Source organism: Nannobrachium achirus, assembly GCF_963921795.1.
Source record: "Nannobrachium achirus genome assembly, chromosome: 21".
Taxonomy (NCBI): Eukaryota; Metazoa; Chordata; class Actinopteri; order Myctophiformes; family Myctophidae; genus Nannobrachium; species Nannobrachium achirus.
Window position 1 is genome coordinate 58124327 of NC_137828.1, and position 23203 is coordinate 58147529.

General features: G+C 42.1%; 1 protein-coding gene across 3 annotated transcripts in view; it reads right to left on the reverse strand.

The window, feature by feature from the left end:
- LOC308306559 (receptor-type tyrosine-protein phosphatase mu-like) overlaps window positions 1-23203 on the reverse strand; it is a 144849-nt gene that overhangs the window by 63371 nt on the left and 58275 nt on the right. For all 3 annotated transcript variants that reach the window (XM_080751591.1, XM_080751590.1, XM_080751592.1), the window contains exons 11-15: window positions 22747-22948; window positions 18903-19005; window positions 7072-7253; window positions 4625-4719; window positions 4429-4465 (exon numbers count right to left, since the gene is read on the reverse strand). In XM_080751591.1, coding sequence (XP_080607717.1) covers window positions 4429-4465; window positions 4625-4719; window positions 7072-7253; window positions 18903-19005; window positions 22747-22948 — 619 coding nt within the window. The remainder of the gene's footprint in view (window positions 1-4428; window positions 4466-4624; window positions 4720-7071; window positions 7254-18902; window positions 19006-22746; window positions 22949-23203) is intronic.

Sequence of the window (23203 nt, forward strand, 5' to 3'; positions counted from 1 at the left end):
AATGAAGAGAACGTGACTGCAGTCAGAGCCAGTTCTAAATAATGATCTCATTTATAAGAAGACATTAAACTGAAATTAAATGTTATGTTTGAATAGAGGAGAGGAGTAGACAAGGAGAGAAGAGAAGAGAAGAGAAGAGAAGAGAAGAGAAGAGAAGAGAAGAGAAGAGAAGAGAATGGGGGAGAGGAGAGGAGGAGAAAAGAGATGAGGATGGATAAGGTACCATCTGTTAATTAGTTTGAACAGGTGTGCAGTGCTAAAACTTAGCCTAGCGCTATCACTTAGCTGGCTGGCTGGCTAGCTAGACACCATCTGTGTTCCATTATTTAGAATGGCTGTACTGCTGCTTGGCAGCTAGCCGCTAGTTTAGCCTCCAGGCTAGTAGCGCTCATCAGAGCACACATATCTGGCTGGCTTACAGCGTTATAGCCACCGTACTGTTATTAGGTCACAGTGGCAGGTATCTTTCCAGGGAGGTGCTAGAATATATGGGCTGGGATGCGATTACAATTTTTTATCTAATTAATTACAGGCTCTGTGATTAATTAATCGCAATTAATTGCATTTTAATCGCACATCGATATTTGACCTGAGAAGCATTTATTTTCAAGTAAAACTAATTTTATTGTACGAGTGAATCAACAAATTCGTTTTTTAAATCTAAATTTCGCATCCACTGGGCCAAGCAAAGCACTATGATCGGCTACTTCTCCCTTTGCGTTTGTTGTCTCTTCTTGGTTGGTGCATCGCTATGATCGGTATGCCCGAAACTGAAGGTTCTGTGGTGCAAAAACTATGTGCGATTAAAATGTGTGAATTTTTTTAATCGCGTTAATTTTCTGTAATTAATTAATCACAATTAATCAGTCAAAGTCCCAGTCTTAATATGCTGTATATATATATGCCACATAATATGTGACATAGAAACATACTGTATATTATACAGTATGTTTAGTATACCAGTAAGACTCCCTAATCGGGAGATAAGCGACCGTCAGGTTTTTAGGCCAAAATGTGTAGGAGTAGTGTCCAAAAATGTGTTTGTAAAAAGCGGCCTGATGGTGGCGCTATATGGGACAGATCCATGTTGATGAGATGAGTGTAGACATACTGTGTACCGATTTGCGTGATTTTAGGGCAAAATCTGTAGGAGCAGTGTCCAAAAATGTCTTTGAAAAAATCGGCCTGATGGTGGGTGGAGGTTGTAGTTTGGCAGGCAAGGAGTGTGTGTGCAAAATTTGGCATGGATCGGGGCAACGGTTGCGGAGATATGAGCAGGGCAAAAGTGTGACGTGTGACGGACGGACAGACAGACAGACAGACAGACAGACAGCCGGTGGAGGTTTTGATAGTAAGTGCGACCTGACGGTCGCAATTATACAGTATGTTTATCATATATGTGGCATATATGTGGATATATATATATATATATGTATGTATATATATATATATATATATATACACATATATATATATATATATATATATATATACGCGATCTGTGATATATATATATATATATGTATGTATATATATATATATATCACAGATCGCGTTAGACCGGTAATTGCCGGTTTTGACCGTTTTTTTATGGCCAAGACCGGAAAATAAAATTCCTCCCGGACATTCTGACCGATTGAAAAACCAATGGTCATTTATCATTATCGCCGTCTGCTCCTCATGCGCAGGCTGCCTCTATCTCTCTCTCTCTCTCCCTCTCGCTCGCCCGCCCTCCCTCCCTCTCTCTCTCTCTCTCTCTCTCTCTCTCTCTCGCTCGCTCGCTCGCCCGTCCGCTCTCCCTCTCTCTCTCTCTCTCTCTCGCTCACTCGCTCGCTCATTTCAGTGTCAGTTTGCGACACGCACTGCATGTAAAGCCATGGGAATAAAGGAATGCACGCACGGTCAGCAATCAACCCATATGAACAAACATTATACACTTGTTTGAAGTTCTTTATGAGGAGATGGAGTGGAGACAGTAGGAAGAGCCTTTTCAACTCTCCTAAAGTTGCATAACATGCGCACGGACGCACTGTCTGTCTGTGTCACCACTCGACAGTGAGTATTGGATTCATTGCTGGTCAGATCAGATGAATCTATCAACCCTTCCTTATGAAGCAAATGCTATTTTTCAATATTCTTAAGTCAAGACATGGTATTGTAGGCCTACTGTTGACATGAAAGATGATGACAGAAAGACCTTGTTGTGAAAGCAGTGTGCCACATGCAAACAGCCTGCGCGATTAGTCCAATAATTAATTCCCTTATGCGAGATTGAAGCGTTTCTTTTTCTTTCTTTCTTTTTAGCCTACTTTTTCATTCAATTCGTTTTCAGTCCCAACTATGCAGTGAGTAGGCCTAATAGACTACCGTACTTTAACTGTTGCTATTGGCTGTTTGTACACCTGCTTGTAATTTATGCATTAAAATGATTATGTCCGGTATTTTCTTCAGATGTCCGGTACATTTTTATCATGCCGGTCACGGTGACCGGCTGTTAAAAATCCTAGCGCGACCTCTGATATATATATATATATATACATACATATATATATATATATATATATATATATATATATATATATATATGTATATATATATATATATATGTATATATATATATATATATGTATATATATATATATATATATATATACACATACATATATATATATATATATATATATATATATATATATATGAGCTATATAATATGCCATTATGTTTAAATCATTCGATGCCCACGACGAGGTGCCTCGTCAAACTGTTTGATCTCACCGAGTGCCGTCTGCAAGATTGACGATATTTTGATTTGATTTGATTAAACCGTCTGCGGCACCCGCAACTGATGCAAAAACTTAAATTCCCATAATGCATCGGGAGATAATGTAATCAGGAAATCTGGTTTTGCATCCAGGCCAATGTTAGGAAATTCACAAAAATGGATGTATCTCGTAATCTATCTAAAAATCACGTTCTTGATCAAAACAAACCCTTCTCTGCCGACCGTAAAAAAAGCATGGATGGCCGAGGTTGTCATTTTTCTGTTCTGGGTGGAAGAAAATACAACCGTAAGATGTGACCGGAAGTACTGTAATCTCATTACATTTGGACCGGTGGTGCGATCATGGAGCGTTATGATCCCGAGGTGCAATCCCATGGAGGTGCTGGGATTGCTGGACTAATGTTTAACGTTAAAGGACAACTTTAGTTTTTTACAACAAGGGTTCATATTTTAGATTGTAATTAAAGAATATAAAAGATGAGTGTTAAAATGATTTAATTTACTTGTCTCTATTGTTTTAGAGATTCTTATTTCAGTGGTTGGGGGCATGCGTACAAGTGGCTAAATATGTCATTTTACACAGAATAAGCCCATTCCCAAGATACAACGCAACCTTTCATGGTTGGATGTGACTTATGGGGGCTAGAAGTGTTACTGTAAATAGCAATAAAGAAACTGCTGGCTTATTGTGTCTAAAAAGACATATGTAGCCGCATGCCCCCATGCGTACGCATGCCCCACATTTTAGCACGGTAAACGCGATAAAACAATAGAACGAAGCAAATGAAAACATTTTAACACTCACTTTTTCTTTTCTCTAATTACACTCTAAAATATGAACCCTTGTTGTAAAAAAACAAAGTTGTCCGTTAAGGGGGCACCATGGTGCAGTCGATAGCGCTGTTACCTCACAGCTAGAAGCTGGGATAAAAATTATAGGTAAAAAAAAAAAAAAAAAAAAAACGTACCCCCCCCCAATCGCACAGAGTCTACCGAATTAAGGGTGTGAATGTGGCCTTACTCACCTCTGTGTACCTTTTACAAGTAATTCACCACTACACCTTGTTGGTCAATAGAAAACTCGCTGTTAACTGCCGGGCAAGTATCATTATTTTATCAAATAATCTGTAGTGGTTGTTTATTGCGACCTAACTATACCGGCACATCTTATCTCCGTAACGCCTCAGTATCTATAGCTGCTGACCTGTGTGTTGACATTGTGACATCACATTGTTGTGCCGTCACCTCATCAAAGATCAAACCCTGGATATCCATACATGGAGACGACTGGATCATCACCTAGATCTCCATATATGGAGCTGACCTCTACATCTGATTCCCAGATGACGCCCTGTTAGGGCAACCACACTAATAGAATCCCTTTTATGCTCATCAATAGTAAGCCCGTTTCTGGGAATTCCCATACAATAGAATCCCTTTTATGCCATCAATATTAAACCCAGGTCGCTTTTTTCCCTTAGGCGTCTTACTGGTTTTTATTTATTTCTGTCTCTCATCTAAATTAAGAAGATTAGACCGACCATTTCTCAGACCCGTTTCTCAGTCACTAGTAGACACCCGTAGCGAATTACATTTTGCTAGATTGACAGTTCAGCGACAAATGAGAATACATTTTGTTGTCTCACCTTTAGTCGCTACTCGAACACAGTCCAGTTTAGTCTCCTGTTCCAGAGAGAGCGAGAAAGAGAGAGTGAGAGAGGGAGAGAAATACTTTATGGAATGTTATATCAATTTAGGTAAAAAGAAAAATATGTGAAAGTTTGAAAGACAAGAACATTGAAATAAATTAAGACAGACAGAAAAACTGACAGACAGACTCACCCCGTTGGCTGTACTGACAGCCTGATAATAAACACTGTAGCTTTTATGAGGTCGCAAAGGAACATTCCAGAACCCGTTGTATGTCCTGTTATCACCTGCACACGAGTATGCACACAGGCACGCAAGCATGCACACACACACACACACACACACACACACACACACACACACACACACACACACACACACACACACACACACACACACACACACACACACACACACACACACACACACACACACACACACAAGACAGCAACAACACATGAGTTAACAGCGACCTACGCAATAATTATAACCAGTAAGACTCCCTAATCGGGAGATAAGCGACCGTTGGTCGCTTATCTCCACAAATAGGCCAAAAGTTTGTTTTACCAATTATCAAGACATACGGGCAGTTGACAGTTTGCCATGGTTACTCATTGAAGTTGAATCTCCATATATGGAGATAACCTACGCATCACACTAAGTCTGACCTCACCAGCCCATATTTGGGCATGAGCAACTTATGTCTCCATATATGGAGATATGATGACATCACACAGTCCTCAGCCGATGATGTGGCGTGATGTCATACAATACACAAACGAGCCCTACAGTATAAAGGGGCAATTCTTGCCAGGAAAGAAGCATTTCTTCGACTCAGACCTTATCGCCAGGGTTGGCTTATAGCAGCTGTCGGTAGGACCATATATGGATTCTGTTAGTGTGGATCTCCTAACAGGGCATCATCTGGGATACAATCCCTTTTATGCCCATATATGGAGATCCCTAACAGAATCCCTTTCATGCCCATATATGGAGATCCCTAACAGAATCCCTTTTATGCCCATATATGGAGATCCCTAACAGCATCCCTTTTATGCCCATATATGGAGATCACTAACAGCTAACAGAATCCCTTTTATGCCCATATATGGAGATCCCTAACAGAATCCCTTTTATGCCCATATATGGAGATCCCTAACAGAATCCCTTTTATGCCCATATATGGAGATCCCTAACAGAATCCCTTTTATGCCCATATATGGAGATCCCTAACAGAATCCCTTTTATGCCCATATATGGAGATCCCTAACAGAATCCCTTTTATGCCCATATGGAGATCCCTAACAGAATCCCTTGTATGCACATATATGGAGATCCCTAACAGAATCCCTTTTATGCCCATATATGGAGATCCCTAACAGAATCCCTTTATGCCCATATATTATGGAGAAATCCCTGCTCTGAGTATCTGACATCAGTGTGATGTCACCTGTTTATGCCCATATATGGAGATCCCTGCTCTGCGTATCTGGTTGCTATGGTAAACAGTTGGTTGCTAGGGTAAAAAAACATGGTTGCTATGGTAAACAGTTGGTTGCTAGGGTAAACAGTTGGTTGCTAAGGTAAAACCATGGTTGCTAAGGTGGTTGCTAACGTACACTAACAAACCAGCAACAACAGACTGTTGCCACAGCAACGTACACAAAGGTTTGTGTACACATGTGGTGTGATGTCATACTGATGCGGAGATATGAGCAGGGCAAAGGTGTGACGTGTGACGTGTGACCGACGGGCGGACGGACGGACGGCCGGTGGAGGTTTTCATAGTAAACTGCTCCCTGACGGTCGCAATAACTAGTAAGACGCCTCAGGGCGACATGCAACCTCACCCTAAAGGTCAAGGTCACACCATGTCTTGGCCATCTGGCCAGTGATGTATATCGGACCAGTTACCCATATAAGGAGACCCCGGAACCCATATATGGAGATCCATGTACTGTATATGGAAATATGCTGTGAGAGCCCAAACATGCTACTCAGTTATTTGTTATGTGAAAGTCCTATGACGTCTATGACATCTGACATCATACATACAATCCCTTTTATGCCCATACATGGAGATCCCTGTCTGTAGAACCAGCCACACAGATATGGGCTGTCTTGGCCATATATGGATTCTGTTAGTGTGGTATGTGGCTGATGTGGCCTCCATATATGGGCATTCCCATATGAAGTCCTATTAGAAATGGGCTTAATACTGATGACGTCCATGTATGGGCATAAAAGGGATTCTGTTAGCGTGGTTCCCCTGACATCACAGTGAAGTCAGAGTGTGTTGTCAGAGCGGCAAATCCTTTCTGTTAGAGTGGGTCCCCTGACATCATAGTGACATCAGAGCATGATGTCAGGGGGGCTAACCCATAGACCGTATCCCTGCTCTGAGGATCTGACATCACTGTGACATCACATGTGATGTCACAGTGATGTGTCAGGGGAACCACAGTGTCAGGCGTTAGAGACAGACAGACAGACAGACAGACAGACAGACAGACAGACAGACAGAGATACGGTCAAGCTGTGACCGTTCACATCCTAAACTGCCACCTACGGTCACAATAATAATACAATATAATTTAATAATAATAAAATAATAATAATAATAAAACAAAAATAATTACCTATGCAGAAAGGGGTGGGGCTGCGTATGTGGCTCGGGGGGAGTTCGGCAGTGAAATAATAATGAGAGTTGAGTGCGGAGGCGTTCTGGAAGTGGATCGGAACCGGATAACAACGCAAGATCTCTGCATTACCACGAGTCAACCTGCGGGGGCGCTCTTCTTCTACCACCACCTGGTACTTACTGTGGAGGGGGAGGGAGAGAGAGAGAGAGAGAGAGAGAGAGAGAGAGAGAGAGAGAGAGAGAGAGAGAGAGAGAGAGAGAGAGAAGAGAGAGAGAGGTCAGACACTTTTCAGAAATTAGCTTGATTCTTATTCATATATATTGATCATCTGCTGTCTGCAGAGAGGAGAGATGAGGAAAGGAGAGGAGAGGAGTCATACTGTGATTCACTGAATAAATAAAGGTTATAAATGAGAGAGACACTTAAACACACACACACAACACACACACACACACACACACACACACACACACACACACACACACACACACACACACACACACACACACACACACACACACACACACACACACACACACACAATGCTCTCTCCATCAATCAGCAGTTTAATTATTCAACTACAGAAAAAGGTCAACTGTGTGTGTGTGTGTGTGTGTGTGTGTGTGTGTGTGTGTGTGTGTGTGTGTGTGTGTGTGTGTGTGTCTGTGTGTGTGTGTGTGTGTGTGTGTGTGTGTGTGTGTGTGTGTGTGTGTGTGTGTGTGTGTGTGTGTGTGTGTGTGTGTGTGTGTTTATGTGTGTCTAAAAGTGCGCAAACTAGAGCCTTTATATATCAAACACTCAAAGTCTAAATATGGTGAAACAGGATGTAACACTGGAGAGATAATTACCATAACTATGTGGAACGCACCACACTAATTACACACCTACACACTCATTAACATGAACACCAGTTCACACTCATTTACATATCTCATTAGTAGTACACACACACACACACACACACACACACACACACACACACACACACACACACACACACACACACACACACACACACACACACACACACACACACACACACACACACACACAAAGGCACTTTACCTTACTCTAATGTACGCATAAATACTTAATGTACATATGTGTATACTGTCCCTCACTAATATATACATAATTATACTTAATGTACATGTGTGTATACCTGTACCTCCAATGGTGGAATGTACTGAAGTACATCACATACTGTACTTGACAACCAGTTTGAGATACTAGTAATAGTAAAGAATTGCTAGTACTATTTATTACTAATAGATAATAATGATATTCCTAATGCTACTACTAGTAGTACTACTAATAATACTGATAGTATTGCTAGTACTACTTATTACTAAAAGATGAAAAACAGACATAATGTTCCTTTAGTTTCACATCGACTCCTTAACGAGAATCCTTCCATCGTTAATGATGGAAATGATTCCCAATCCTCCATGCTACACACCCACACTGAACAAGCACGAGACCAACTTATTAACACACACACACACGCACACACACACACAAACACACACGCGCACGCACACACGCACGCACGCACGCACACACACACACACACACACACACACACACACACACACACACACACACACACACACACACACACACACACACACACACACACACACACACACACACTCAGCATAGCCACATGCACACGCACAAGCACAAGCACACACAGCATGAAGTATCTGTACGTAATTGTCCGATCACATTCAAAGCACAGCCTGCCACAGAGAGAGAGAGAGAGAGAGAGAGAGAGAGAGAGAGAGAGAGAGAGAGAGAGAGAGAGAGAGAGAGAGAGGATGATGGAGGATGTACAGAGGAAAGAAAGGGGGATAATTGAGATTGAACAACAGAACAAACAAAACAAAGTAAAGGCCCATTCCCACTGGGCCAGATAACAGATAAAAAAAACGCTTTCTCCAGATAGTTTTCCATTGAAGTGGATGGTAGATACAGATACAAAATATATATCTCACAGATAAAAACAATATCTGTGAGATTTTTTTTTTTTTTTTTTTATCTGTATCTACCATCCACTTCAATGGAAAAATATCTGGCCCAGTGGGAATGGGCCCTTACAGTTTTTTTCGATTGCTAAAACACAAAAAGCTAAAATTAGGCACAATTTTCACAACCTTTACTTCTGTCCCCAATCGCTTGACTCAATTTGTTACTACTTTAGATTTCCTTATCATATAGACTCTGACTTTCCTTCTTTACACTCTGATGTCAATTTCACATCACCTTGTTGTCAAAACACAACACACAATTTTCAGGTTTGCACACACTTCTCACATAAAATCTCAAAGCATCAATCCACAACACACAAATATTCAAATCTCTAAACTTTCAGGTCTGGCGTCAATTACACATCACCCTGTTGTCTAAAAACCACACACAATGTTCAGTTGTTGCACAACTGAAGATTGAGACAGGAGCCGGAGGCAGAGATGGGCACAAAATACAAAAGAAATATTTGAAATACAAAGTATGTATTTAGCAATTTTAAGAAGGAAAATGAAAAAGAGGGGTTTAATTGCTTTTCCATTCCATATATCTACTCTTGGTCTATCGATAAATGTGTGTAATCTTGTTCATGTCACGGTGCGGGTTTGTCCATGTGTTGAAATATAATGTCCATGTATTGCTAGAGAATCACAGAGTTTACTTATTTATATCCACAATAATACATTATTTTCCTTAAAAACTTACTATTGACACATTTCAAAGAGATTTAATTTCTTTGCAAAATAGTTATTACTAGACCTTACCCGTTCGAATATATGTGCTGCAAACTCTCCTTTCTTTTCTTTTTGTTGTGGAATGATTCCGCCCTCTACTGGGCTGTATTGGTCACTGCAGTATAATGCATTTTGTGACTGAGTGACTGAGTGACTGACCTCATCTCTAAAATTATATGTAGGATATCGATTTTAAATCCTTGAATCGAATCTGATCGTATCGCCATGAATGAACCAATATCATCCATGTATCGTATCGTCGATCATGTATCGTGATGCGTATCGTATCGTTGTTAAAATGTATCGTTACACCCCTACTACCTACCTACCTACCTACCGTACCTACAGTACCTACCTACCTATCTAGAGTACGTGGCGGTTGGTACCTATATTGCGCCCTAGGCGAGGTAGTATAGTGCCGGAAAAATCAGGTTTTTGCGGGCAAATTATGCATTTTTATGCAACCGGTTCGGTTCTACACGGCGGCAGAACCATTTTGGGCTTAATATAATAGGGTTTATAAAAGCATGATCTGACTGTCTTAGTCTTACCTTGGGCTGGTCAGGAGAAATGGTTCTTTCACAGTCACGCACAGTGAGACAAGAGTTCCTATATCCTGGCTGATAGAGCCTGAGGTCTGTGTTTTGTAGAGGAAAGTCAGGAACAAAATTATCCTCTCCATGTGATGTTTCAGGGCAAGCAGCTATATTATAATATCTAGTCATGTCCATAGTAATGAAGAACTCGAACTCCATGCTTTCTGTTTTCTCAACATATTTTCAATTTCAATACTGGCGCGTGGATATGACATCACATCCCCGGAGGAGGGGGGGGGGGGGGGAGTGGAGTTGCCTGGAGCTGCCAGCCTCTATCACTACCACCAGGGGGTGTTGTTGTATTCGGTCTGCTTTAACCAGGCAAGGAGTGGACTGTTGATCTTAATGTTTGCAGGGCCGTCACTCTACTTTTTTTTTTCTTTTTCTTCTTCATGCGCCCCCTCAAAGGGTGCCCTGGGCGAGTGCCCCGCTAGCCCCCCCTGCCGGCCGCCTCTAACAGTACCTACCACCTACCTACAGTGTACCTACCTACCTACCTACCTACCTACCTACCTACCTACCTACATACATACATATATATATATATATACACATACCTACCTACCTACCTACCTACCTACCTACCTACCTACCTACCAACCTAACTACCCACCTACCTACCTACCTACCTACCTACCTACCTACCTACCTACCTACCTACCTACATACATACATATATATATACATACATACCTACCTACCTACCTACATACATACCTACCTACCTACTGACATACCTACACAGCAGAACGCAGTACTTGCACACTAACTAGAAACATACAGATAATGAAGGAATCAAAAAATGAGAGATTATGAGGTTACTGAGGTGGTCAGGATCAGGGGCTATGGGACCGGCAGTCACGCTTACAGTGGTAGTCAGGGTCATGGGCTAAGGGATGTGTAGCCATGGTTACGATCATGGTCAGGGCTAATGGTCAAGTCTGTGCTTCCGCAGCTATGGACTAGAAACGGACAAGAGTGTGGATGAGAAACACTAACAATCTCAAAGTCGGCCCCACCAAGCTCTGCACCCCGGGCGAGTGAGCCTTCTGCTCAGCTGCCCCTCTGCTGTGGAACTCACTCCCAGACCAGCTAAGAGCGCCGCAGTCTGTCCATGCTTTGAAGAGAGAAGTAAAGACATTCCTTGGTTTTAACCCCTAGGTTTTCATTGCCGCCCTTGCTTGTTTCTTATCTTTATAGCGTTTTTTTTGTTGTTTTTTTTACATAGTTTTACCCAAATGATGTTGTTTTATATTCTGTAGGCCTACAGCATGTTGTGGTTTGTTTAAATCTGGTTTAAATCTCTGTTAACTATGAAAACCGGTACATCTTGAGAGGAGAGGAGAGGAGAGGAGAGGAGAGGAGAGGAGAGGAGAGGAGAGGAGAGGAGAGGATATAGAGAATAATAAAACTGAAGATAGCAGCTAAATATATTTTATACTTCAGGCAAAAAAACTGATGAAACAATTTGTGTGTGTGTGTGTGTGTGTGTGTGTGTGTGTGTGTGTGTGTGTGTGTGTGTGCGCGCGCGCGCGTGTGTACGCTTCCCCGAGTCCCTCGGGAACCTTTGGGAACAATAGTTGTGTTTCTCAGGAAAAAGCTTCAAGACAGAACTCATACATCTCTCTCACACGCACGCACGCACGCACGCACGCACGCACGCACGCACGCACGCACGCACGCACGCACGCACGCACGCACGCACGCACGCACGCACGCACGCACACACACACACACACACACACACACACACACACACACACACACACACACACACACAAACAGTGTAATCCATACAATAGCAGTTGCCCCAAGGACAACATGTTTACATTCAACCTGTCAAATGCTTTATCTGTTTGTCTGTATGTCTGTCTGTATGTCTGTCTGTCTCTCTCTCCCTCTCTCTCCTCCCACTCAGTCTTTATTCCCCTCCTTTCATCTCCCTCCCACACTCACGCTATCTCTCTACAAATCTGTGTGTGCACGTATACACTTGCACACGTGCACGTCTTTTGAAAAGTGCTGTGTGCGTTGAACTTGTTATTTGTAATACATTTGTGTTGAATTCTCTGCATTTGACCCAGCGGTGCACTGCTACAAGTGAATTCTATGCATTTGACCCAGCGGTGCACTGCTACAAGTGAATTCTCTGCATTTGACCCAGCGGTGCACTGCTCAAAGTGGCCACATGGGAAGCAGTTTGCCGTTCAGTGTAAGGGCCGCAGTGCTAAAGTAGCCTAGCACAGCTAAACAATCCACCCATGTTAAAACAAGGTGGGGATGTTCTAGAGCAGGGTTCCCCAATAGGCAGCCCGCCCGCGGGGGGCTACTGTCTGGCCCCCACCAACCCAAGTAATAATGTTGGTATAAGAGCAGCAACAACACTAGTATATCGTCATTGTCGGGAGGAAATCTCGTATCTTCAAATGTGTACGTTCTTTTGCAACTCATACAAGGCCGTCGCACAAAAGTAGTGAAAACAGCAGATCTACAAGCACACAACGCGGTGCGAGGCGTTGTGTTCTTGTAGATCGGCTGTTTTCACTAGTTTAAATCATTTTTAAAATGATAAATGCTAAACGAACAGTTTTTGGACATAGAAGATTTTCACCCGACAACAACGATATCTGAACTGTCGCTGGAGTAGCGGGAACGCCGCAGTTGCCCCCTGCAATGTTGTGGCCCTCGGCTTGGTACCCTAGACATAATTCGGCCCTTAGCAAAAACTAATTGGGGAACCCTGGTCTAGAGCTTAGCATTAACTCTTCAAATCTGGCACACCCCCTTACTTAGCTGCATTAGTACAGTATATAGTCTGGCTACGCCAGGCTAGTGCTAAAGTGCCTGCCCACCACTGCGGAGGTTGTGGGTCCGAATCCACCGTGGTGCATCCGACTTTGTGCGGTCCGGGGGCCAAATGCAGCCCGCGGCTTCATTCCTAAATTGTACAATAAACGGCCCGCCAGCACCGTCAAACAAGAACATTTTATAGTAGTATTCCTTGTTCCCTGTTGTCTCATGATGAAGGGGTCAAAGAAAGGCTATTTTGTTGTATTTTTTTACCTTGCATGTCTGGTTAGATTTGGTAATGTGAGTTATTTGTTTTATTCAGAGCACACACCTGACAAAAATAAACAATGATATTAAATATTGATGATGATAGTTATAATAAAATATAATCATAATTAAAATAGTATAATTGCGATGCATACTGTATGTACGTGACTTTGTTATGGTCCAGCCAAAAGTACATTTTGTCGGGAGACATAGTCGGCCCTTGGGTGTTTTAATATTGTCTAATGTCTAACTGAAAATAATTATTTATGACAATGTTTACTAAGTACTAATAAAGTGTAATCAAGTGTAAACTGTAAAGTCCGGTCAAATACGCATAGACTTTAATGGAATAAAAATGCTTCTGCAGCCAGCAGGGGGCCTCCTCAAGGCCAAACCCATTTAGGCCTAGAATTATTGAATGCTTTAACCAGTGAAAAATAGCAGATATAGATCTGCTATTTTTGAAAAGTTGTGAAAATGAGTGAAAATCTTTGAATATATGTATTTTCAAAGCGAACGTTTGTAACTCAAATTTTGCTTCTGGGTGGTCCCTGGAACTAAATATTTTGAGATGGGGGTCCGTGGCCAAATAAATATCATTTTGGGGGTCCTTCACATGAAAAGGTTTGAGAACCACTGACATAGTAGTCTCTCAAGAACAGACTAACTGAGCTCCAGTTAAGTGAAAAGGACCTTTTCTTTGATGATGGCTGGCCAGATTGCTGACATAGAAACAAAGGTTTTTCAAAAAACCTTAGAAAGATTCAAAAAACACTTATAGAATCGGGTCAAAATTCAAATTTTCACGATTTAAAAAAAATCTACAAGCTCGTACAAGCTCGTATATCTGCTATCCTACTAATAAAGGAGCAAACTCACGCTCTAACGCTCTAACGCTCACGCTCTAACGCTCTAACGCTCACGCTTATCTACGTTTATCTATTCACTCGCTTCAGCAACTGATCCCAAAGTTCACATGGTATTGGCCATTAGCATTATACCAACACTGACGGAGCCCGAATTTCATTTCTCCCAAATTAAAGCAGTTTAAATTAGCGTTTTCTTAACCACTTCTGTTGAACTCTGCTGTCTGTTGCCAGGGTTACGGTCCGTTCCTCCAGGCCATGGGATCTGTAGCCCCACACACACACCCCTTTCTCTCACAGTTAGGAATGTTCTCTCTCTCTCTCTCTCTCTCTCTCTCTCTCTCTCTCTCTCTCTCTCTCTCACACACTTTCACCGGGTGCGTTTGACATATTTTGGAGCACATATCTTCGAACGGGTAAGGTCTAGTATCTGCTATTTTTCAATAGTTAAAGCATAAAATAATGACACACAATAATGTGTACCCGTTCTAATTGGAACCGCAGCGTTTTACATCCGCACTGGCTTCATTTTCAAGATGGAAAGCTTGCCGCATGTCATGTCGCGCAGATCTTCCTTCAGGAATAGGGCTTGGAGCCAAGCAATGGAGAACATCACCCCACGTGGAAAAGAACTCGCAGCCACAATGCAATGAACCTTTTTTATTAATAAATGACCAACGTTTCGACATCTGCGTGTGAACATCACCCGATAACAGCCCTCACCGAAAATACCCAAGAACCGTCATGCTCCACATCGCAGTAGTAATACAATGATAAAAACAGAAAAATAAATTAATGTAAGGCACGTCTCACAAACATGCACTTTCTGCCCGGTTGCTGAAAGCTATTACATTGCTGATAGCTATTACATTGGATTACTACTCTGTGTGTGTGTGTGTGTGTGTGTGTGTGTGTGTGTGTGTGTGTGTGTGTGTGTGTGTGTGTGTGTGCCTGTGTGTGTCTGTGTGTGTGTGTGTGTGTGTGTGTGTGATTGACACCAGAGCTCGCATTTTAGCAGGCTAATCCCTCCTTAATCCCTGCCGCTCCCAGCTAATAGCTAGCGGAACATAGCGTAACGAGCTAATGAGTTAAATCCTTCAATAAAGGATAAACCACAACACGGACACGACAACTGTTGACATGACAACTGTTGACATGACGACCGTCGCGGATGACACTAAAACATCACTGGGTTACACAATTTAAATTAGAGTTTCTCAAATGGGGGCACGTGGACCCCTAGGGTTGCATGATGGAGGTACTACAGTCTGTGAGAAAGTGGAACCATTTCATATTTTACTCTTACGTTTAATGATAACACAGGAGCCACTCAGGGACGTGTTGCAGTGGAAAGGGTCAGCAAGTTCAAGTTCCTTGGCATAATATGTCAAGGAGGTGCTCAAGTGGGACACAAGCACACCATTCACGTGATGAAAAAGGCTCTGCAGTGAGAGGGCGCTGCACAGGGACGAGCTGGCCATTGGGAAAAGCGGGACAACTCCCGAACGGCCGGTTCATTCCCGGCCGGTCCAGGCCGGCCATTAGGAAAAAAAATGTAATTAAATCTCGGCCTTCGTTCCATTTTGGAGGCTGGGCGGCCAACAAAGTAAATCGTCAATGTCGGGTAGAAACCTTGTATCTCCAAGTTTCAAATTTGTAATTTTTTACAAAAAAAGCACACAACGCCTCGCGGTGTGCTTGTAGATCGGCTGTTTTCACTAGTTTAAATCATTTTTAAAATGATAAATACAAAACAAACTGTTTTGGACATACAAGGTATAACTCATGTAATTGGCCCACTGGCTTGTCACTTGTCATGATCTGAAATGGTAAATCTTTGAGTAGCAGCAGCGCTATAGGGAGATCTCTCTCTCTTTCTCTATAGCGCGCAATGAGGGCCTCTCCAACTCTTTTTCCCGGGCTGAATCAGGGGCCCAGCATGTCCCTGGCGTGGCAATCGGTAGCGCTGTTGCCTCACAGCGAGAAGGTCCAGGGTTCGATTCCCACCTGGGACGCTGTGGGTGCTGGGGGCGTGTTCCCTCCTCCGCATCATCAGTTCCCACACCCTAGGTGAGGTTGGCGAAAGGGCCTTTCTGTGTGGACTCAAAAAAATATGCAATAATCCTCGTCTCTATACTCCCTCCCCCGGCGCCTGATGGAGGGGAAAGGAACTGGTTGGAATAATGTGTTCCTTCTACACCCTAATCTCCCCCCTGTCAGATGATAAGAAGCGGCCTGCTCACTCCTCATGCACTGAAGGAAGCACGAGCTCAGTTCGGGGCTCTCTTCAGGTTGGCAGAGGGAGTGCAGCGCCCAGGATTACAGTTTAGACCAGGGCTCTTCAACAGGGGGTCCGGGACCCCTAGGGGGTCCTCAGAGTTACTACAGGGGGTCCTCCAAATCTTTGTGTGATAGAAACATTTTTTCCAACTTTTTTATATTAACCACTTGAACCCTATAGTCCATATTCTGCGAACTTTAGCCAAACATAGCAGATCTACAAGCTCACAACGCCTCGCAGCGCTTGTATCGGCTATTTTTGGCAAATAGTTTTGGTGTAGAAGGGAAAAAGCACACCAAGTACAGAGTGAAAGGTCAAGTTTACTAAGTATTGACCGTTCAAGTGGTTAAATAGTAGAAAATACAAATTGACATGAATCCAAAATACACTGATGATTGTGCTGTCAAACAATGAAACTATGGAATCTATGATAAGGTTGTGGGGGTCCCTGCTTCATCTCTCTCTCAACTAAGGGGTCCTTGGCCTGAAAACGTTGAAGACCCCTGGTTTAGACAATTTGTGCTGGATGAAAAAGGGAATAAAAAGAAAGGGAATAAAAAGGCTCTGCAGCTGATTTGAAGAAGTTCAGAGTGTGGGCCCCTGCATCCTAAGGCTGTTCTGTACGGCATGGGAACAGAAGGCCTTACAGAGGGTCACAGAGCCTCCCTCCCTCCAGGAACTGTACGAGAAGTAGGGATGGGACCATATGAAAATTTCATATCACGATTATTGTGACCAAAGAGACTGTGATTTACGATATTATCACATCCATCCATGCATCCATCCATCCATCCATCCATCCATCCATCCATCCATCAAAATATCCCCCAACATCCATTATCCTGGGGCGGAACATTTGCCAAAAAATAGCAGATCTACAAGCTTGTAGATCGGCAATTGTTTTTTTGACAAAGAGATTTGGTAGAGAGTGAAAAAAAAGTCTGTCTCAAGTACGTATATTATAAGTACGTTTTACCAAAAGAGGGTTTAAATGGTACCGGATATGCAGCTCTGCAAATAAAAGGTGAATTGATCCCAGTGCATGACGGAGGACGATTTCACGATAAATTAAAAGAGTGTTTTTTTATCACCATAAACGATAATATCGCTTATCGTCCCATCCCTAACGAGAAGCGGTGTATAGTCAAAGTTCATGTTCTATCATCTAGCTTAGAGAATTCACCACCCCAGACACACTCTGTTCACACCGCTACTACGACCACGGCCGGCCAGGCAAGGAGCTCTACTGCACTATCAAGGGCCAGACAACCCCATTTCTGAACAGTTTCTAACCGGCTACCATCAGACGGTTGAATACCGCCAGTCACAAGACACCACAAACCACACACACACACACACACACACACACACACACACACACACACACACACACACACACACACACACACACACACACACACACACACACACACACACACACACACACACACACAATGGAATGGACACCACCGCTCAGTTCACGCCAGTGTGATTTTTTTTAATAGCAGATCAGCTATTTTCAGCTCTATTTAAGGCCTGTGGCCTCGGCATACTGAATTGAACTATGTTTTACAGTACGCACTGGCTGATCTGATCTGTGTTTTAGATGGACTCTCCTTTACAGACTCTTACCTTATTACAGTAAGCACATCAGCCTCTTTTTTCTAAATGCACTTTACTGTACTTCTACTGTACTTCTAAACTCTATCTATCTTTTAAACTGCATTGATGGGATTGCACAATTAAGAATTTCCCCCATATTACTTACGTGATAATAAAGTGACAATAAAGTTTGATTCCATCATAAAAGTTACACACGCAACTTGAAAAAGAAATATCTGGTGTGCGTGCGTGCGACAGAGAGACTCAAGCTGCCATACTGACAGCTCACATGCACGCACACACGCACACACAGAACACAGAACACAGACTCTTTATGGATCTTGAAAAGGATTTGTGATTGAAGGTTTCTTGTGGAAAAAATGCAGTTTTATCTTACAAAAAGAATTGTAAATACTTTTACTGACAGAAGGTTTGAATACCTCATCCTTAAAAGGACATTTGTGAATATTTGATAAAAGAAACAATGGAACCTTCACAGACTCAGACACAAAGCACTGAACAGCACTCAGCACTGTGTGTGTGTGTGTGTGTGTGTGTGTGTGTGTGTGTGTGTGTGTGTGTGTGTGTGTGTGTGTGTGTGTGTGTGTGTGTGTGTGTGTGTGTGTGTGTGTGTGTGTGTGTGTGTGTGTGTGTGTGCACATACCTGACAGGGGCTCCTCTACTCTGAGCAGGTTTCAGTAGAACAGTCACTGTTGACTCTGTCTGGTTCAGAGGAGACTCATGATCATAACCTGGCATGAGAGGAGCTGAGAGGAGAGGAGAGGAGAGGAGAGGAGAGGAGAGGAGAGGAGAGGAGAGGAGAGGACTATTAGATCTAGTTTTTATCACGCAGCATAACTTGAGAATAATGGTAGAATAATTTGTTAATCAAATTTTACTATTAACCCATTTAGAACGGGTTTGTAGATCTACTATTTTTGAAAAATCTTGAAAATTTGAATTTTGACCCGATTCTATAATCCTTCTAAGATTTTTTGAAAAACCTGTGTTTCTATGTCAGCAATCGTCAAAGAAAAGGTCCTTTTCACTTAAATGGAGCTCAGTTAGTCTGTTCTTGAGAGACTACTATGTCAGTGGTTCTCAAACCTTTTCATGTGAAGGACCCCCAAAATGATATTTATTTGGCCACGGACCCCCATTCAACATATTTAGTTCCAGGGACCACCCAGAAGCAAAATTTGAGTTACAAACATTCGCTTTGAAAATACATATATTCAAAGATTTGCACACATTTTTACGACTTTTTCAAAAATAGCAGATCTACAAGCTTGCAGCACGGCACTCGGTGCCACGCTGTGAGCTTGTATATCTGCTATTTCTCAATAGCTAAAGCATTCAATAATCCCAGGCCTAAATATCCCCCAGGTGGCGCTATCCTGCGGTGTTCTGTGGTCATACATCAATGCCAATATCATATCTATTATCATTTGTAAATGTAGCTGCCGCCATTGGCCTTATTTAGTCATTTATTTGTTATTTTCTTCATTTGTTATTATTTCTTATTCTAAGCAAAGTGATGCACCGGAAGTTGCCATCCCACGTGTATTCCGGCTAGTTTGCCATATAGTGTGCTGGTTAATGGCTCGCCAGCAGCTCAGTGTGTTCGCACACGTCCGTGCGGGCGGACGGACGTGTGTGTTTGTTCAGCAGCATGGCACTGGGAAAAGTTTGTCTGTGCATTCTTTGGGAACCTCATTACCTTCATTGTTGTGGATGCAGCCAGTGAGGTAAATGGAATTGTTATTTGTCTTTTGTATCATTTCCTTATGTTTATGAGTTACATGTTGTGCTTATGTTCTATTATTTACTTTGTCTTGTATTTATGCTTTATTTACAGTTTTACGTTGGTTTTGGAGGCATTTCAAGTGCGCTTAATAAACCACCAGTACAGAGAACAACCTGACTCGTTTTTGATCAATGAAGGCAATGAAAGTAAAACTCAATGCATCGATCCGATCCACGGCAACTCAACTCAACCTGTGTGGAGGTCTTCCAGACGGCGGCCGCTCTTCTGATCTGGCAGGCAGGAGTCCTGCTGCCGAACGGGACCAAGCGACGCCCCCGCGGGCCGTTTTTAGACACGCACTCGCTGTTCCACGGAGCTGCATATTGGACGGTCAAAGAACCTTTCTCGCCTAAAGAGCACAGTGAACCACGCGACTTTGCCAGCTATAAAGACAGACGCCTAAGGTTAGTGCACAGTCTGCACAGTTCAAGGCAAAGAAGGAACTGACTGGTGCTACTAGCATGTTTCAGGTGCATTCAAGAGACATTCATTCAAAGCAAGAAGAGAAAGATCGCATTGTTATGCAAATTATGAATGAGCTAATGGAATGTTATTCATAGCCTAGTTTGTTTTGGTCTTTAAAGTGTTGCATAATGTATTAACGTATTCAGAGAATTAAATCTAAGGTTAATTTGACTTGGGACTTATGGTTTAAGTGTATGGTTATAAGTTAAGAGTGTGGGTTATAAGTAAAGATGTCAAAGTAACAACTCAAGCAAGTGAGTTGATAAGGACATTTAAAGAACCTGCTCCAGAAAGTTACCTACACAAGTTAAAGAACCAGTCCAACAAATGGAATTTAAAGAGTTTAAAGAAAGCTTGCAAACCGAAAGATCAAAGGTTTTGTTGGATTTGTTTTACTGTGTTTATGAACATTGGAAGGTTCAAGCCAGGGCAACTAAGAAGGCTGTCATAAACCAGGCTTCCATAAACGTCCTACAAGGACACATCAGTTCAATTGGAAATAAGTTAACTGAACTAAGCGATGTGTATGATGCCTACAGGCGAATTGACAGACCAAATGCTGATATGGGTCACAAACTGGACAAATCCATAATGGTGACAAGGCATGTAATTTATAATGTGGAAATTCAAATTCAGAGAACAGAAGAACGACTTCAATCAGAGGTCTGTTCTATTGCCAATACTACCTCTGTTTTACTGCAAGCATCTGAGTGTTTAAACACAACCCCAAGAATCGAATCTCCTGCAGATCTAACCCACTGTCATGTTATGCAAGCTAAAGAGCCAGCACAGCCAAGTGCACAACCTAAAGCTGACCACTGTCATGTTATGCAAGTTAAAGAGCCAGCACAGCCAAGTGTGCAACCTAAAGCTGACCAAGAGAGGCTGCACAAGCTAGGTCAATTTGTTGAAGAGTGCAGTTTGCTCAAGGTGGGAGGACCTTTAACAAAGTCTAGCCCTCATGTTAAGAAACAAGTTAAAATGTCTGCTTCTGCTAAGCACCTCAAGAAACAAGTTAAAATGTCTGCTTCAGCTAAGCACCTCAAGAAACAAGTTAAAATGCCTGCAGCAGCTAAGAAGCCCAAGAAGGTGGCAGCAAAGAAATCACCGAAGAAAGCCAAGAAGCCTGCAGCCACCAAGAAGTCACCCAAGAAAGCCAAGAAGGCTGCTGGCAAGAAAGTAGCAGCAAAAAGGTCCCAAAAGGTCACCATGAGTTCCAAGAAGGAAAGGACACATTTTAAGGAGCATATGAAAAAGGGGCTCTTAAGAAGTGCTAATGTGGGAGGCAAAACTAGTCGACCACCTGACTAAGGTCATGTAAAAACTGTTGCTCCTTTGTGTTTTTTGAAGTCCAAGGTCTCATGATTTGCTTATGCATTTAAATTAATTGTACATTGAAGAGTTACTGTTTGAAATGGGGTTCAGTGACATGTGAATGTAAAGTATTAAGATCAGATAAAGGTTTCTTGTTTTTGACAATATTGTCTTAAGAGTTCAAGGTCATTTGAAATCCCAGAAGTGATTTGGTGGGGAGTGTAGCTGCCGCCATTGGCCTTATTTAGTCATTTATTTGTTATTTTCTTCATTTGTTATTATTTCTTATTCTAAGCAAAGTGATGCACCGGAAGTTGCCATCCCACGTGTATTCCGGCTAGTTTGCCATATAGTGTGCTGGTTAATGGCTCGCCAGCAGCTCAGTGTGTTCGCACACGTCCGTGCGGGCGGACGGACGTGTGTGTTTGTTCAGCAGCATGGCACTGGGAAAAGTTTGTCTGTGCATTCTTTGGGAACCTCATTACCTTCATTGTTGTGGATGCAGCCAGTGAGGTAAATGGAATTGTTATTTGTCTTTTGTATCATTTCCTTATGTTTATGAGTTACATGTTGTGCTTATGTTCTATTATTTACTTTGTCTTGTATTTATGCTTTATTTACAGTTTTACGTTGGTTTTGGAGGCATTTCAAGTGCGCTTAATAAACCACCAGTACAGAGAACAACCTGACTCGTTTTTGATCAATGAAGGCAATGAAAGTAAATATAATGAATAATTAATAGATCGTTATATTAATGTATACGTATAACTTGTACGCTATTATTCATTCTATATGTAGGCCTATTACACTTTTATTCATGTATTATATTATTTATTATCATATATGCGTGTATTATTATATATTTGATTTCTGAATGTCTCTCAGCCAATCAAAATGTCATAATATGAATGAATATTCATACCAGATATCTTGGTGGTAAACTGTTGAATGACGGCTGGTCCAAAGCCTTTGATGGTGGATGCTCTTATAGTGAAGGAGTAGGTGGAGCCAGGGTACAGCCCTGTGAACACATGACTCGTCTCATTGGCCAGCTTCACCACCTTCCCACTCTGATTGGACAGATCAAACTCTGTGTCGAAGGAGCTCAACGCTTTGTAGGAGATCTGACAAAATAAGAGACACATAATTAACACTCAATAACAAGAATTGACACAGTCAATATAAAATCTGTGTGCTCGTTTTAGTGTTAAAAAAAGTTTGAAAAAAAATGTTTTTGAAAAAAAAAAAAGTTTGAAAAAAAAAATTTAGAAAAAAAAAAAGTTTAGGTCCAAAAATGTGTTAAAAAATCGACCTGATGGTGGCGCTATATGGGACAGATCAATGTCGATGAGATAAGTGTAGACATACTGTGTAGCGAT